General features: G+C 47.2%; 1 protein-coding gene across 10 annotated transcripts in view; it reads right to left on the bottom strand.

Annotated features, from left to right (window-relative positions):
* Positions 1 to 14,416, bottom strand: part of wdpcp (WD repeat containing planar cell polarity effector) — a 236,262-nt gene that overhangs the window by 113,596 nt on the left and 108,250 nt on the right. For 3 of the 10 annotated variants that reach the window (XM_045701789.1, XM_045701784.1, XM_045701788.1), the window contains exons 1-5: positions 10,315 to 10,630; positions 9,977 to 10,061; positions 5,854 to 5,898; positions 3,186 to 3,236; positions 277 to 347 (exon numbers count right to left, since the gene is read on the bottom strand). In XM_045701789.1, the coding sequence (XP_045557745.1) occupies positions 277 to 347; positions 3,186 to 3,236; positions 5,854 to 5,898; positions 9,977 to 10,061; positions 10,315 to 10,437 (375 nt within the window). In that variant the 5' untranslated portion in view covers positions 10,438 to 10,630. Of the gene's footprint in view, positions 1 to 276; positions 348 to 3,185; positions 3,237 to 5,853; positions 5,899 to 9,976; positions 10,062 to 10,314; positions 10,635 to 14,416 lie in introns of those variants that run through there. The other 7 variants (XM_045701785.1, XM_045701786.1, XM_045701783.1 and 4 more) reach the window with 6 other exon arrangements.

Below are 14,416 nucleotides of genomic sequence, written 5' to 3'. Positions count from 1 at the left end.
GAAACAGGCTCAGCCAAGGCCGAGCAAACAAAGATACGTCTGTAATGCTAGAAAGAAAATGGGGAGGAAGGAGGGATGAGGAGAAACCTGTAGGTCCCTGAGCCCCTCAAATATCCCCCTCGATGACAGAGCAGGGAGCGAAAGAGAGGTGTTGAGAGAGAGAGAGAAGCGAGGGATTCTGAGAGAGAAAGAAAACAGAGGATGCCCCTATTTGTTAATCAATCGGGCGTTTCGGAAAGGGAAAACTCCCAGCGTCCCTACCCTAGGGGAGGTTACCTCAAGCTTCTCGAGCGAATCACGGAGCTTCTCTGGACGACGGTTCCTGAGGGTCCACGAGTAGCCGCGAGCTATGAGAAAAACAAGACGAGGGGGTGAGCATAAGAAAGAGGAAAGAAGAAAACAACAGGAAGTTTGGTCAAGTGACTTATATGGAAGGAGAGAGAGAGAGAGAGAGAGAGAGAGAGTATTCCCAAACTCCCATGGGAGCACACCGGACCAGAAAACCAACCAACCAACCAACCAATGGGATAATCATGGAATTTAATTTCAAGAGGTCAAGGAATGAATGAAACCAATTGGAGAAATACATCATCGCTACATGTTTAGATGGGAGGTTAAAGGACAATAGGGTCACCTGGAAAGGAGAAATGGAGAGCAGGGTATTGGGTTTGAAGAATGAGGCTAGGAAGGGAATTAGGAAGGAGCAATGTGTCTAGGAGGAATTAGAGTAGGAAACACAACACCCTTAGAGAGTCTCTCTGTACTCCCACTTTATAGGGCTGCAAGCTAAAGACCATCCTATTGGATCTAGATGATTGGAGGGCCATTTACCTTCCTCAGTTGATTTATTGTAAGTCACCAACCTGGTTAGGTGTATCTGCTGAATTACTTATTACTACTACTACTACATAATAATAATACCATTTAGCAGACACTTTTTCCCAAAGCGACTTAAAGTCATACATACAATGCCCACAATCCTAGCGTTTCAATCGCCATGCTCTACCAACTGAGTCATACATACAGGACAATTTATATATGACGCTCCTCTAAGTAAAACTACAGGTGTCATATTGAGTTGTGTTTTGATCAAACTACAGGTGTCATATTGAGTTGTGTTTTGATCAATCAAACTACAGGTGTCATATTTTAGTTGTGTTTTGATCAATCAAACTACAGGTGTCATATTGAGTTGTGTTTTGATCAAACTACAGGCGTCATATTGAGTTGTGTTTTGATCAAACTACAGGTGTCATATTTGAGTTGTGTTTTGATCAAACTACAGGTGTCATATTTCAGTTGTTTTGATCAAACTACAGGTGTCATATTTGAGTTGTTTTGATCAAACTACAGGTGTCATATTTGAGTTGTGTTTTGATCAAACTACATGTGTCATATTTGAGTTGTGTTTTGATCAAACTACATGTGTCATATTTGAGTTGTGTTTTGATCAAACTACAGGTGTCATATTTGAGTTTTGTTTTGATCAAACTACAGGTGTCCTATTGAGTTGTGTTTTGATCAAACTACAGGTGTCATATTTCAGTTGTTTTGATCAAACTACAGGTGTCATATTTGAGTTGTGTTTTGATCAAACTACAGGTGTCATATTGAGTTGTGATCAAACTACAGGTGTCATATTGAGTTGTGTTTTGATCAAACTACAGGTGTCATATTTGAGTTGTGTTTTGATCAAACTACAGGTGTCATATTGAGTTGTGTTTTGATCAAACTACAGGTGTCATATTTGAGTTGTGTTTTGATCAAACTACAGGTGTCATATTGAGTTGTGTTTTGATCAAACTACAGGTGTCATATTGAGTTGTGTTTTGATCAAATTACAGGTGTCATATTTGAGTTGTGTTTTGATCAAACTACAGGTGTCATATTGAGTTGTGTTTTGATCAAACTACAGGTGTCATATTTGAGTTGTGTTTTGATCAAACTACAGGTGTCATATTGAGTTGTGTTTTGATCAAACATGGAGCGAAGATGTTTTAGAGCTGTAAGAACCCTCAGAGCACCAGCAATGAGAAAGCTCTCATTACCAACAAATATACACTACATCCACCTTTCTCCTTATTGAAAGACCTCTCGCAAATATTGATAAGCCATATTTGTTTGATGTAAGGTTTTAGTCTCTGAGTCTCTGAGAGCAGTAGCCAGCCAGCCAGTAACACTCTCCTACAGTTATCTCTACCCCAGCCTCTGCGGGAAGACAAACTCAAAGTTAGCAGAACACATCTAAATACACACGCCACTTGAAACTACCTCGTTCCACACACAAACCCTGTCATTTCCCCATACTCTCCCCATCGCTCCCTCCACTGGCGGAGAGAGAGACAGAAGAAAAAAAACTAAAAAAAGTTAATTGAATTCTGGGGCCTAGTCCTTCCCTGTGCATATACATGAGCGTTAATATGGAAGGTAAGGAGGTCTGCTTTTTCAAGATGGCCTAATCGTTTTCCTATCAGTTTTTCCCTCCTCCTCTCTATTTAAAAAGAAAGTATTAAGAGACGTAGTCTCCTTCTACAACGAGTGGGAGTGGGGAAGCAGATACATGCAAATGAGGTAGCGGGGGAGAGGGGGGAGATGGGGGGAGGGAGGGCAGGGGGACGCGTGTTTGTCTCCTGATAAGGGTGTTTGTATTCCCCTCCTGGGCGAGAGAGGGAGAGAGGAAGAGATGGGGAGAGAGAGAAAGAGAGAGAGGAAGAGATGGGGGGGAGAGAGAGATGAGAGAGAAAGAGATGAGAGAGATGAGAGAGAAAGAGAAGAGAGAAAGATGAATGAGTAGAGAGCGAGAGAGAGTCAGGTTGATTGACAGATTGACTAGCTAAGAGTTATTTCATGGAAAATGGTCCTCCTGGTATGATGATGATCAGGTCCCTAATGGTACCACTCTGGGGTGTTTGGACTGGGGAGAACACACACACACCTACCCGCTCAACCAGTCCCCACTTCATCCCATCCCCCAAATACCACACTTGACCTGTTCTTCAACCTATTCCAACACAACCCCACTACAACATCACCCACCCCAAATGATCTCACTTCTCCTGAACTCCCTTTTGCCTCAACACAGTACAATATAACCCACCAAAATACTATCACCTACGGCTTGTTATAATGTTAGTCGTTTCTGCATAAGGTTTGTGTTGTGAGGGCAGTGATTTGAAAGGACTTACATTCAGAGAAATACTGTTTGTCAGTGTAGTAGTGGTGCTCTGATGGGATGGCTGAAAGAAAGAGGACAGTACAGGAGGTCAAAAACAATGAGGTAGACTGTTCTACTGTTTCAGGTGTATGCTATGTACATGTCAGTGTTGTCTATGTGTCAAGAGAGGGTTAGTGTGTGTGTGTGTGTGTGTGTGTGTGTGTGTGTGTGTGTGTGTGTGTGTGTGTGTGTAGGTGTGTGTGTGTGTGTAGGTGTGTTTCCAGGTGGGACAGGAGCAGCAAGCCAGTGCTAAACAGAGCCCCTCCAACATGACCAGTCGACAGCCTAGCCCAAGCCTCCTCACTCAGCCGCCGGGAGCAGGAAAGTGGCCTGTCTGGTAGGATCTGGCAGGCCCCGCTGGCAGTTTAGGCCACTTCCAGGATTAGTGGTCCCTAATCAGATAAGAGGCTGAGAGGACACCCAGACACAGCCACCTGCTTCAGGACAGAGTAGGAGTAGCCCCTAGTGCCCCATACGCTGATCCAAGGTCAGTTTAGTGGTTTCTCCCCCTACAGTTAAGGTCAGGGGGGAGCTGATCCTAGAGCTGAGGGTCAGTGGGGGGAGGAGGAGCTGATCCTAGAGCTGAGGGTCTGGGGGGGAGGAGGAGCTGATCCTAGATCTGAGGGTCTGGGGGGCGGGGAGTGGGAGCTGATCCTAGATCTGAGGGTCTGGGGGGCGGGGAGTGGGAGCTGATCCTAGATCTGAGGGTCTGGGGGAGGAGGAGCTGATCCTAGAGCTGAGGGTCTGGGGGGCGGGGAGTGGGAGCTGATCCTAGAGCTGAGGGTCAGTGGGGGGAGTGGGAGCTGATCCTAGATCTGAGGGTCTGGGGGGAGGAGGAGCTGATCCTAGAGCTGAGGGTCTGGGGGGCGAGGAGGAGCTGATCCTAGATCTGAGGGTCAGTGGGGGGAGGAGGAGCTGATCCTAGAGCTGAGGGTCAGTGGGGGAGGGGGAGCTGATCTTAGAGCTGAGGGTCTGTGGGGGAGGAGGAGCTGATCCTAGATCTGAGGGTCAGTGGGGGGAGGAGGAGCTGATCCTAGAGCTGTGGGTCTGGTGGGGCGGGGAGTGGGAGCTGATCCTTGAGCTATGGGTCTGGGGGGCGGGGAGTGGGAGCTGATCCTAGAGCTGAGGGTCAGTGGGGGGAGGAGGAGCTGATCCTAGAGCTGTGGGTCTGGGGGGCGGGGAGTGGGAGCTGATCCTAGATCTGAGGGTCTGGGGGGCGGGGAGGAGCTGATCCTAGAGCTGAGGGTCTGGGGGGCGGGGAGTGGGAGCTGATCCTAGATCTGGGGGTCTGGGGGGCGGGGAGTGGGAGCTGATCCTAGATCTGAGGGTCTGGGGGGCGGGGAGTGGGAGCTGATCCTAGATCTGAGGGTCTGGGGGGAGGAGGAGCTGATCTGAGAGTTGAGGGTCTGGGGAGGCGGGGAGTGGGAGCTGATCCTAGAGCTGAGGGTCAGTGGGGGAGTGGGAGCTGATCCTTGATCTGAGGGTCTGGGGGGAGGAGGAGCTGATCCTAGAGCTGAGGGTCTGGGGGCGAGGAGGAGCTGATCCTAGATCTGAGGGTCAGTGGGGGGAGGAGGAGCTGATCCTAGAGCTGAGGGTCAGTGGGGGAGGGGGAGCTGATCTTAGAGCTGAGGGTCTGTGGGGGGAGGAGGAGCTGATCCTAGATCTGAGGGTCAGTGGGGGGAGTGGGAGCTGATCTTGGAGCTGAGGGTCAGTGGGGGAGTGGGAGCTGATCTTAGAGCTGAGGGTCTGTGGGGGAGGAGGAGCTGATCCTAGATCTGAGGGTCAGTGGGGGGAGGAGGAGCTGATCCTAGAGCTGTGGGTCTGGGGGCGGGGAGTGGGAGCTGATCCTTGAGCTGTGGGTCTGGGGGGCGGGGAGTAGGAGCTGATCCTTGAGCTGTGGGTCTGGGGGCGGGGAGTGGGAGCTGATCCTAGAGCTGAGGGTCAGTGGGGGGAGGAGGAGCTGATCCTAGAGCTGTGGGCCTGGGGGGCGGGGAGTGGGAGCTGATCCTAGATCTGATGGTCCGGGGGGCGGGGAGGAGCTGATCCTAGAGCTGAGGGTCTGGGGGCGGGGAGTGGGAGCTGATCCTAGATCTGAGGGTCTGGGGGCGGGGAGTGGGAGCTGATCCTAGATCTGTGCCTAAGGGGTGAGGGACTGTAGGGGGGGTCCCTTAGTAATTCTAATGAGCCTGGGACTCCCTCTTGTGGAAAGAACGGTGTCTTACATTTGAGGTTAATGTGTGTGTGTGTGTGTGTGTGTGTGTGTGTGTGTGTGTGTGTGTGTGTGTGTGTGTGTAGTTAATAGAGGCTATTATCAATTTGCACAGCTTAAATTAGCCGACGCGATGTAGTACTCTCTGCTCTCTCTCTCTCTCTCCTTTGTTCTCCCTCCTCCTCTCTTCTCCTCCACTGAGATATCAAGACATCCTTCTGTAATCCTCCAAATTAAATGGCTTTGAGCGAGAGCATCATCTCGCTGAAGATGGACAAGAGACGTGCAGCTGCTCAACATGCAGACGTGTGTGTGTGTGTGTGTGTGTGTGTGTGTGTGTGTGTGTGTGTGTGTGTGTGTGTGTGTGTGTGTGTGTGTGTGTGTGTGTGTGTGGTGGAAATAGGAACATATACATTGTAAACATATTTACCTGGCTCTCCTTTGTCATAGTACTGATAGGTGCCAATATCTGTATCTGTGTGCAGAGAGAGAAAGAACGAGAGAGAGAGATGGAAGGAGAGAGAGAAAGAGATGGATAGAGAGAGAAAAAGAGATGGACAGAGAGAGAGAAAGAGATGGAAGGAGAGAGAGAAAGAGATGGAAGGAGAGAGAGAAAGAGATGAAAGAAGAGAGAGAAAGAGATGGAAGGAGAGAAAGAGATGGACGGAGAGAGAGAAAGAGATGGACAGAGAGAGAGAGAAAGAGATGGAAGGAGAGAGAGAAAGAGATGGACAGAGAGAGAGAGAAAGAGATGGAAGGAGAGAGAGAAAGAGATGGACAGAGAGAGAGAAAGATGGAAGGAGAGAGAGAAAGAGATGGAAGGAGAGAGCGAGATGGAGAGAGGAGAGAGCGAACCAGTCTGTCAGAAAAACGGACAGATCAGCAATTTCTCACCACGGGATAAACAATCACTATCAGCTAGTGTCCTGTCCCTTCTGCCTGCACTCCGCTCCAGATAACGAGGGAGCAAAGGAGGTGGGAAGGATGGAGGGAATACAGGAGGAGGGAGGGATAGAGGAGGAGGAGGGAGGGAGGGAGGGAGGGAGGAGGGAGGGAGGAGGAGGGAGGGAGGAGGAAGAGGAGAGGAGGGAGGGAGGGAGGGAGGGGGATAGAGGAGAAGGGAGTGGAGGGAGGGATAGAGGAAAAGGGGAGTGGAGGGAGGGATAGAGGAGGAGGAGGGAGGGAGGGAGGGAGGGAGGGAGGGAGGAGAGGAGGGAGGGAGGGAGGAGGAGGAGGAGGGAGTGGAGGGAGGGAGGAGGAGGAGGAGGGAGTGGAGGGAGGAGGAGGGAGGGAGGGAGGGAGGGAGGGATGGATAGAGGAGAAGGGAGTGGAGGGAGGGATAGAGGAGAAGGGAGTGGAGGGAGGGATAGAGGAGGAGGAGGGATAGAGGAGGAGGGAGGGAGGGAGGAGGAGGGAGGAGGAGGGAGGGAGGAAGGGAGTGGAGGGAGGGATAGAGGAGGAGGGATAGAGGAGGAGGAGGGATAGAGGAGGAGGGAGGGATAGAGGAGGAGGAGGGAGGGAGGGAGTGACAGAGAAGGAGGAGGGATAGAGGAGGAGGAGGGATAGAGGAGGGAGGAATAGAGGAGGAGGGAGGGAGGGAGGGAGGGTAGAGAAGGAGAAGGAGGGACATAATACTGATGAAGAGAGAAGCCTCTGTAGCCTCCCTTCACCTCCAGGACAGACTCCATCCCACACATGCCTAGTTGCACCTAATCAACACACACACACCTCTACCCCTAAACTGCTGAGACTAGACTTTTATTGGGTGTTATTAGCGACGGCCCAAACTCCGGGCCGGGCCAGGATTCTCACAGCACATCACTATTTTATCACGTCCTCTCTGCTGCTGCTGAGGCGTGTGTGTGGGTGTGTGTGTGTCTTCTGCTGCTGCTCCTTAGAACAGGTCACACTAATAAAGGGGGAGCGCTGACGCATAACACACACACACACACACACACACACACACACACACACACACACACACACACACACTTTCATAGTATTTCCATCTGTCCTGTTTGATATGTATCCTCCAGACAGGTAACTAGGATTTTGGGCGGATGTATACTGTACAGACAGGGGTTGGCAGGGAGCGTCACGCCTCACCACCTCAAGCCACCATCCTGATATATCCCTCCACCCAACGTTTCCTCTGATAGCAAAAAACACAAAGTCACAAACTAATATAACCACGACACACACACCTGTCACACACACACCTGTCACACACACACACACACACACACACACACACACACACGATTTGGCCTCAGAGACACTATCTCCGCCTGAAGCTTACCAGACTGGAAAAGAAGAACCTGAAGGGAAGCTAAACAAGAAAAATAACATTTATTTCTCTGTGACTGAAAAGATGAACAGATAGGCGTGGAGAGACAGACAGCAACTGTCAACCCCGACTCAAACGTAGGCCCCACCCACAAGGTCATAAAGGTCAGGGGTTGGTTGGCGGTCATCGTAAGCCTAGAGCATAGACGACAAATGAACAGTAAAGGTCCCATTCACAATTGAGATAATTGGTTCATTCAGAATGTCTTACATTATTAATATACAGTATATAATATTAGCTGACGCTTTTATCCAAAGCTCCTTAGAGTCATGTCTGCATACATTTTACATTTGGGGAGCCCCAGCGGGAATTGATCCCAAGAGCATTGCTCTACCAACTGAGCTAAAGGACCATTCATTTATGTCAATGGGAGACAGGCTCACGTCAATGGGAGACAGACTCACGTCAATGGGAGACAGGTTCACGTCAATGGGAGACAGATTCACGTCAATGGGAGACAGACTCACGTCAATGGGAGACAGGCGCACGTCAATGGGAGACAGGCTCACGTCAATGGGAGACAGGTTCACGTCAATGGGAGACAGGTTCACGTCAATGGGAGACAGGTTCACGTCAATGGGAGACAGGTTCACGTCAATGGGAGACAGGTTCACGTCAATGGGAGACAGGTTCACGTCAATGGGAGACAGGTTCACGTCAATGGGAGACAGGCTCACGTCAATGGGAGACAGGTTCACGTCAATGGGAGACAGGTTCACGTCAATGGGAGACAGGTTCACTTTAATGGGAGACAGGCTCACGTCAATGGGAGACAAGCTCACGTCAATGGGAGACAGGTTCACGTCAATGGGAGACAGGTTCACGTCAATGGGAGACAGGTTCACGTCAATGGGAGACAGGCTCACGTCAATGGGAGACAGGCTCACGTCAATGGGAGACAGGCTCACGTCAATGGGAGACAGGTTCACGTCAATGGGAGACAGGTTCACGTCAATGGGAGACAGGTTCACGTCAATGGGAGACAGGCTCACGTCAATGGGAGACAGGCTCACGTCAATGGGAGACAGGTTCACGTCAATGGGAGACAGGCGCACGTCAATGGGAGACAGGTTCACGTCAATGGGAGACAGACATACACTACCGTTCAAAAGTTTGGGGTCACTTAGAAATGTCCTTGTTTTTTAAAGAAAAGCCATTTTTTGTCCATTAAAATAACATCAAATTGATCAGAAATACAGTGTAGAAATTGTTAATGTTGTAAATGACTATTGTAGCTGGAAACGGCTGATTTTTAATGGAATATCTACATAGGCGTACAGAGACCGATTATCAGCAACCATCACTCCTGTGTTCCAATGGCACGTTGTGTTAGCTAATCCAAGTTTATCATTTTAAAAGGCTAATTGATCATTAGAAAACCCTTTTGCAATTATGTTAGCACAGCTGAAAACTGTTGTTCTGATTAAAGAAGCAATAAAACTGGCATTTAGACTAGTTGAGTATCTGGAGAATCAGCATTTGTGGGTTCAATTACAGGCTCAAAATGGTCAGAAACAAATAACTTTCTTCTGAAACTCGTCAGTCTATTCTTGTTCTGAGAAATGAAGGCTATTCCATGTGAGAAATTTCCAAGAAACGGAAGATCTCGAACAACGCTGTGTACTACTCCCTTCACAGAACAGCGCAAACTGGCTCTAACCAGAATAGAAAGAGGAGTGGGAGGCCCCGGTGCACAACTGAGCAAGAGGACAAGTACATTAGAGTTTCTAGTTTGAGAAACAGATGCCTCACAAGTCCTCAACTGGCAGCTTCATTAAATAGCACCCGCAAAACACCAGCCTCAATGTCAACAGTGAAGAGGAGACTCTGGGATGCTGGCCTTCTAAGTAGGACATTTCTAAGTGACCCCAAACTTTTGAATGGTAGTGTATGTCAATGGGAGACAGACACATGTCAATGGGAGAAATGTGAGTTAATGGATAGAATGTACAAGTTCAGAACCAGAAGAGTCTTAAATGTATTTGATCAGAAAGAATTGACATTAAATAAAATAATGAATTTGAAGAATTTATGAGCTATGTGTGTTTGTTATTTAATAGGATCTCTATGTAGAGATGAGAGAGAGAAGCAGATATATAGATCATGTAGAAATGTTCACACACACACAAGTGTAGTAATACATTCCACTTGTAGTGAGCTGCTGGAGGACCAGCAGTGAAGCTGTCTCTAAAACAGACACACTAACCTCTGACTTGTAGTGAGCTGCTGGAGGACCAGCAGTGAAGCTCGGCCAAGCAGAACGCCATCTGACGAAGGAGGGGAACCCGAGACTGCAGAGAGAGGAGGGGAAAGTAGGGAACGAGTGAAATCAGGAGAAAAAGGGCAGACAAAACAACATGACAGATACACCTGTAGTGGTGATGAACGCGTGTGTGGAGAACAAGGGGGGGGTTACATAGAGGGTGCTGAGGGTCTCACACACACACACACACACACACACACACACACACACACACACACACACACACACACACACACACGATCAAAGTGAACTCTAAGAAGGCCCTGCTATAGTGCACCCACATCATAGGTAGTGGGGGGGCAGGTAGCTTGGCGGTTAGAGAGAAAGGTCCTTAGTTCGAATCCCCGAGCCGACCAGGTGAAACATCTGTCAATGTGCCCTTGAGCAAGGCACTTAACCTTCATTGCTCCTGGGTCAACGTTGATAATATCTGACCCGGGCTGTGACCCCACTCTCTGTTGGGATATGCAACAAAAATTCAAACATTTACATTAGTGAAATATACACACCCAGCTAATTATGATGTATTAGTGATGAAGAACCTATCATTCCACACACATCACTGTCTGTTGATGAAGAGGACAAATCTCTCTCTCCCCCCACATCATCTTTCTCCCTCTCTTTCTCTTTTCCTCCCTTGCTCCATCCCTCTCTCATCCATGACCAGGTTACTGCTGACGCTGGACTCTCTCTTCCTTTCCCTCCCTCCCTCCCTCCCTCCCTCCCTCCCTCCATAATGCTAAGGGTGGACTCTCTCTTCCTTTCTCTCCCTCCGTCTCTCCATCTCTCCATCCCTTCATAATGCTGAGGATGGACTCTCCTTCACTTTCTCTCCTGATCCCTCCATCCCTCCCTCCCTCGCTCCATATTGCTGAGGCTGAACTCTCTCTTATCTCTGTCCCTTGCTCCTGCTGTGGGGAAAGAAACTCTCACTCCACCACACACACACACACACACACACACACACACACACACACACACACACACACACACACACACACACACACACACACCAATAATAAACAGATAAACATGGCGCCACTGAAACGCTGGGGTAGCAGCACTGCTGTATCACTGTAACTAGTTTACTGACATAAGAGGATTCCTTTATCCTTTAATAACCTGCTTCAACTGGAAGTCAGCCCTTTTCTGAAGGGAAACCAATATGGCCATGAAGTGAGGAAAAGGAAATCTGTCATTTAGCAAAGAGAGATAGCTGGGTGTCTGGGCGCTACAGTTCAGGGGTCATATCAGAGACAGTAGTGTGGGTATACCGGAGCTACCAAAAGGTTTCTGTAGGAACGGCATGTTTTCCTGGGTATCAATACGTTTGGAAAGGATTGTTGGATTAGAGAACACTGGGATGCACTTTGTGTCTCCGTGTCCAGTCGACACTTTGAGACAACTCCTACAGAGAGGTGGAAAGAAAAGGAGACAGGACATATTTTGGTCTCCTTTGTGAAGTGTGGCAGCTAGTCATGAACAGCTGACGCTCCCTCCAATTGGTGTGTGTGTGTGTGTGTGTGTGTGTGTGTGTGTGTGTGTGTGTGTGTGTGTGTGTGCGTGTGTGTGTGTGGTCAGGGGGCATAGGTGTGTGTGTGTGTGTGTGTGTGTGTGTGTGTGTGTGTGTGTGTGTGTGGTCAGGAGACATAGTGTGTGTGTGGGGGTGTGTGAGACAGTGTGTGAGAGTCGAGCCGAATGAGAATTAGAGAAGTGTGACAGCAGTGTGTGTGTGTTTGATTGTGAAGGCAGGGTATGTGTGTGTCCATGTTCACTCCGATAACAACAACAACACACAAAAGGTATGGACTCACATCATCAACAGTATGGTTATAGACTCACTTCATCAACAGTATGGCTATGGACTCACTTCATCAACAGTATGGTTATAGACTCACTTCATCAACAGTATGGTTATGGACTCACTTCATCAACAGTATGGTTATAGACTCACTTCATCAACAGTATGGCTATGGACTCACTTCATCAACAGTATGGTTATAGACTCACTTCATCAACAGTATGGTTATGGACTCACTTCATCAACAGTATGGTTATAGACTCACTTCATCAACAGTATGGCTATGGACTCACTTCATCAACAGTATGGTTATGGACTCACTTCATCAACAGTATGGCTATGGACTCACTTCATCAACAGTATGGCTATGGACTCACTTCATCAACAGTATGGCTATGGACTCACTTCATCAACAGTATGGCTATGGACTCACTTCATCAACAGTATGGCTATGGACTCACTTCATCAACAGTATGGCTATGGACTCACTTCATCAACAGTATGGTTATGGACTCACTTCATCAACAGTATGGTTATGGACTCACTTCAACAGTATGGCTACGGACTCACTTCATCAACAGTATGGCTATGGACTCACTTCATCAACAGTATGGTTATGGACTCACTTCATCAACAGTATGGTTATGGACTCACTTCATCAACAGTATGGTTATAGATTCACTTCATCAACAGTATGGATATAGACTCACTTCATCAACAGTATGGCTATAGACTCACTTCATCAACAGTATGGTTATGGACTCTTTTCATCAACAGTATGGCTATGGACTCACTTCATCAACAGTATGGTTATAGACTCACTTCAACAGTATGGCTATAGACTCACTTCATCAATAGTATGGCTATAGACTCACTTCATCAACAGTATGGCTATGGACTCACTTCATCAACAGTATGGTTATGGACTCACTTCATCAACAGTATGTTATAGACTCACTTCATCAACAGTATGGTTATAGACTCACTTCATCAACAGTATGGTTATGGACTCACTTCATCAACAGTATGGCTATGGACTCACTTCATCAACAGTATGGTTATAGACTCACTTCAACAGTATGGCTATAGACTCACTTCATCAAATGTATGGCTATAGACTCACTTCATCAACAGTATGGCTATGGACTCACTTCATCAACAGTATGGTTATGGACTCACTTCATCAACAGTATGTTATAGACTCACTTCATCAACAGTATGGTTATAGACTCACTTCATCAACAGTATGGTTATGGACTCACTTCATCAACAGTATGGTTATGGACTCACTTCATCAACAGTATGGCTATGGACTCACTTCATCAACAGTATGGTTATAGACTCACTTCAACAGTATGGCTATAGACTCACTTCATCAAATGTATGGCTATAGACTCACTTCATCAACAGTATGGCTATGGACTCACTTCATCAACAGTATGGTTATAGACTCACTTCATCAACAGTATGGTTATGGACTCACTTCATCAACAGTATGGTTATGGACTCACTTCATCAACAGTATGGCTATAGACTCACTTCATCAACAGTATGGTTATGGACTCACTTCATCAACAGTATGGTTATAGATTCACTTCATCAACAGTATGGTTATAGACTCACTTCATCAACAGTATAGTTATAGACTCACTTCATCAACAGTATGGCTATAGACTCACTTCATCAACAGTATGGCTATAGACTCACTTCATCAACAGTATGGTTATGGACTCTTTTCATCAACAGTATGGCTATGGACTCACTTCATCAACAGTATGGTTATAGACTCACTTCAACAGTATGGCTATTGACTCACTTCATCAACAGTATGGCTATAGACTCACTTCATCAACAGTATGGCTATGGACTCACTTCATCAACAGTATGGTTATAGACTCACTTCATCAACAGTATGGTTATGGACTCACTTCATCAACAGTATGGTTATAGACTCACTTCATCAACAGTATGGTTATGGACTCACTTCATCAACAGTATGGTTATGGACTCACTTCATCAACAGTATGGTTATAGATTCACTTCATCAACAGTATGGTTATAGACTCACGTCATCAACAGTATGGTTATGGACTCACTTCATCAACAGTATGGCTATGGACTCACTTCATCAACAGTATGGCTATAGACTCACTTCATCAACAGTATGGTTATGGACTCTTTTCATCAACAGTATGGCTATGGACTCACTTCATCAACAGTATGGCTATAGACTCACTTCATCAACAGTATGGTTATGGACTCTTTTCATCAACAGTTTGGCTATGGACTCACTTCATCAACAGTATGGTTATAGACTCACTTCAACAGTATGGCTATAGACTTACTTCATCAATAGTATGGCTATAGACTCACTTCATCAACAGTATGGCTATGGACTCACTTCATCAACAGTATGGTTATAGACTCACTTCAACAGTATGGTTATGGACTCACTTCATCAACATTATGGCTATAGACTCACTTCATCAATAGTATGGTTATAGACTCACTTCAACAGTATGGCTATGGACTCACTTCATCAACAGTATGGCTATGGACTCACTTCATCAACAGTATGGCTA

Source organism: Salmo salar, chromosome ssa18 (assembly GCF_905237065.1).
Source record: "Salmo salar chromosome ssa18, Ssal_v3.1, whole genome shotgun sequence".
Classification (NCBI taxonomy): Eukaryota; Metazoa; Chordata; class Actinopteri; order Salmoniformes; family Salmonidae; genus Salmo; species Salmo salar.
The sequence above is the reverse complement of the archived record's forward strand: the minus strand, read 5'-3'. Positions and strand labels throughout refer to the sequence as shown.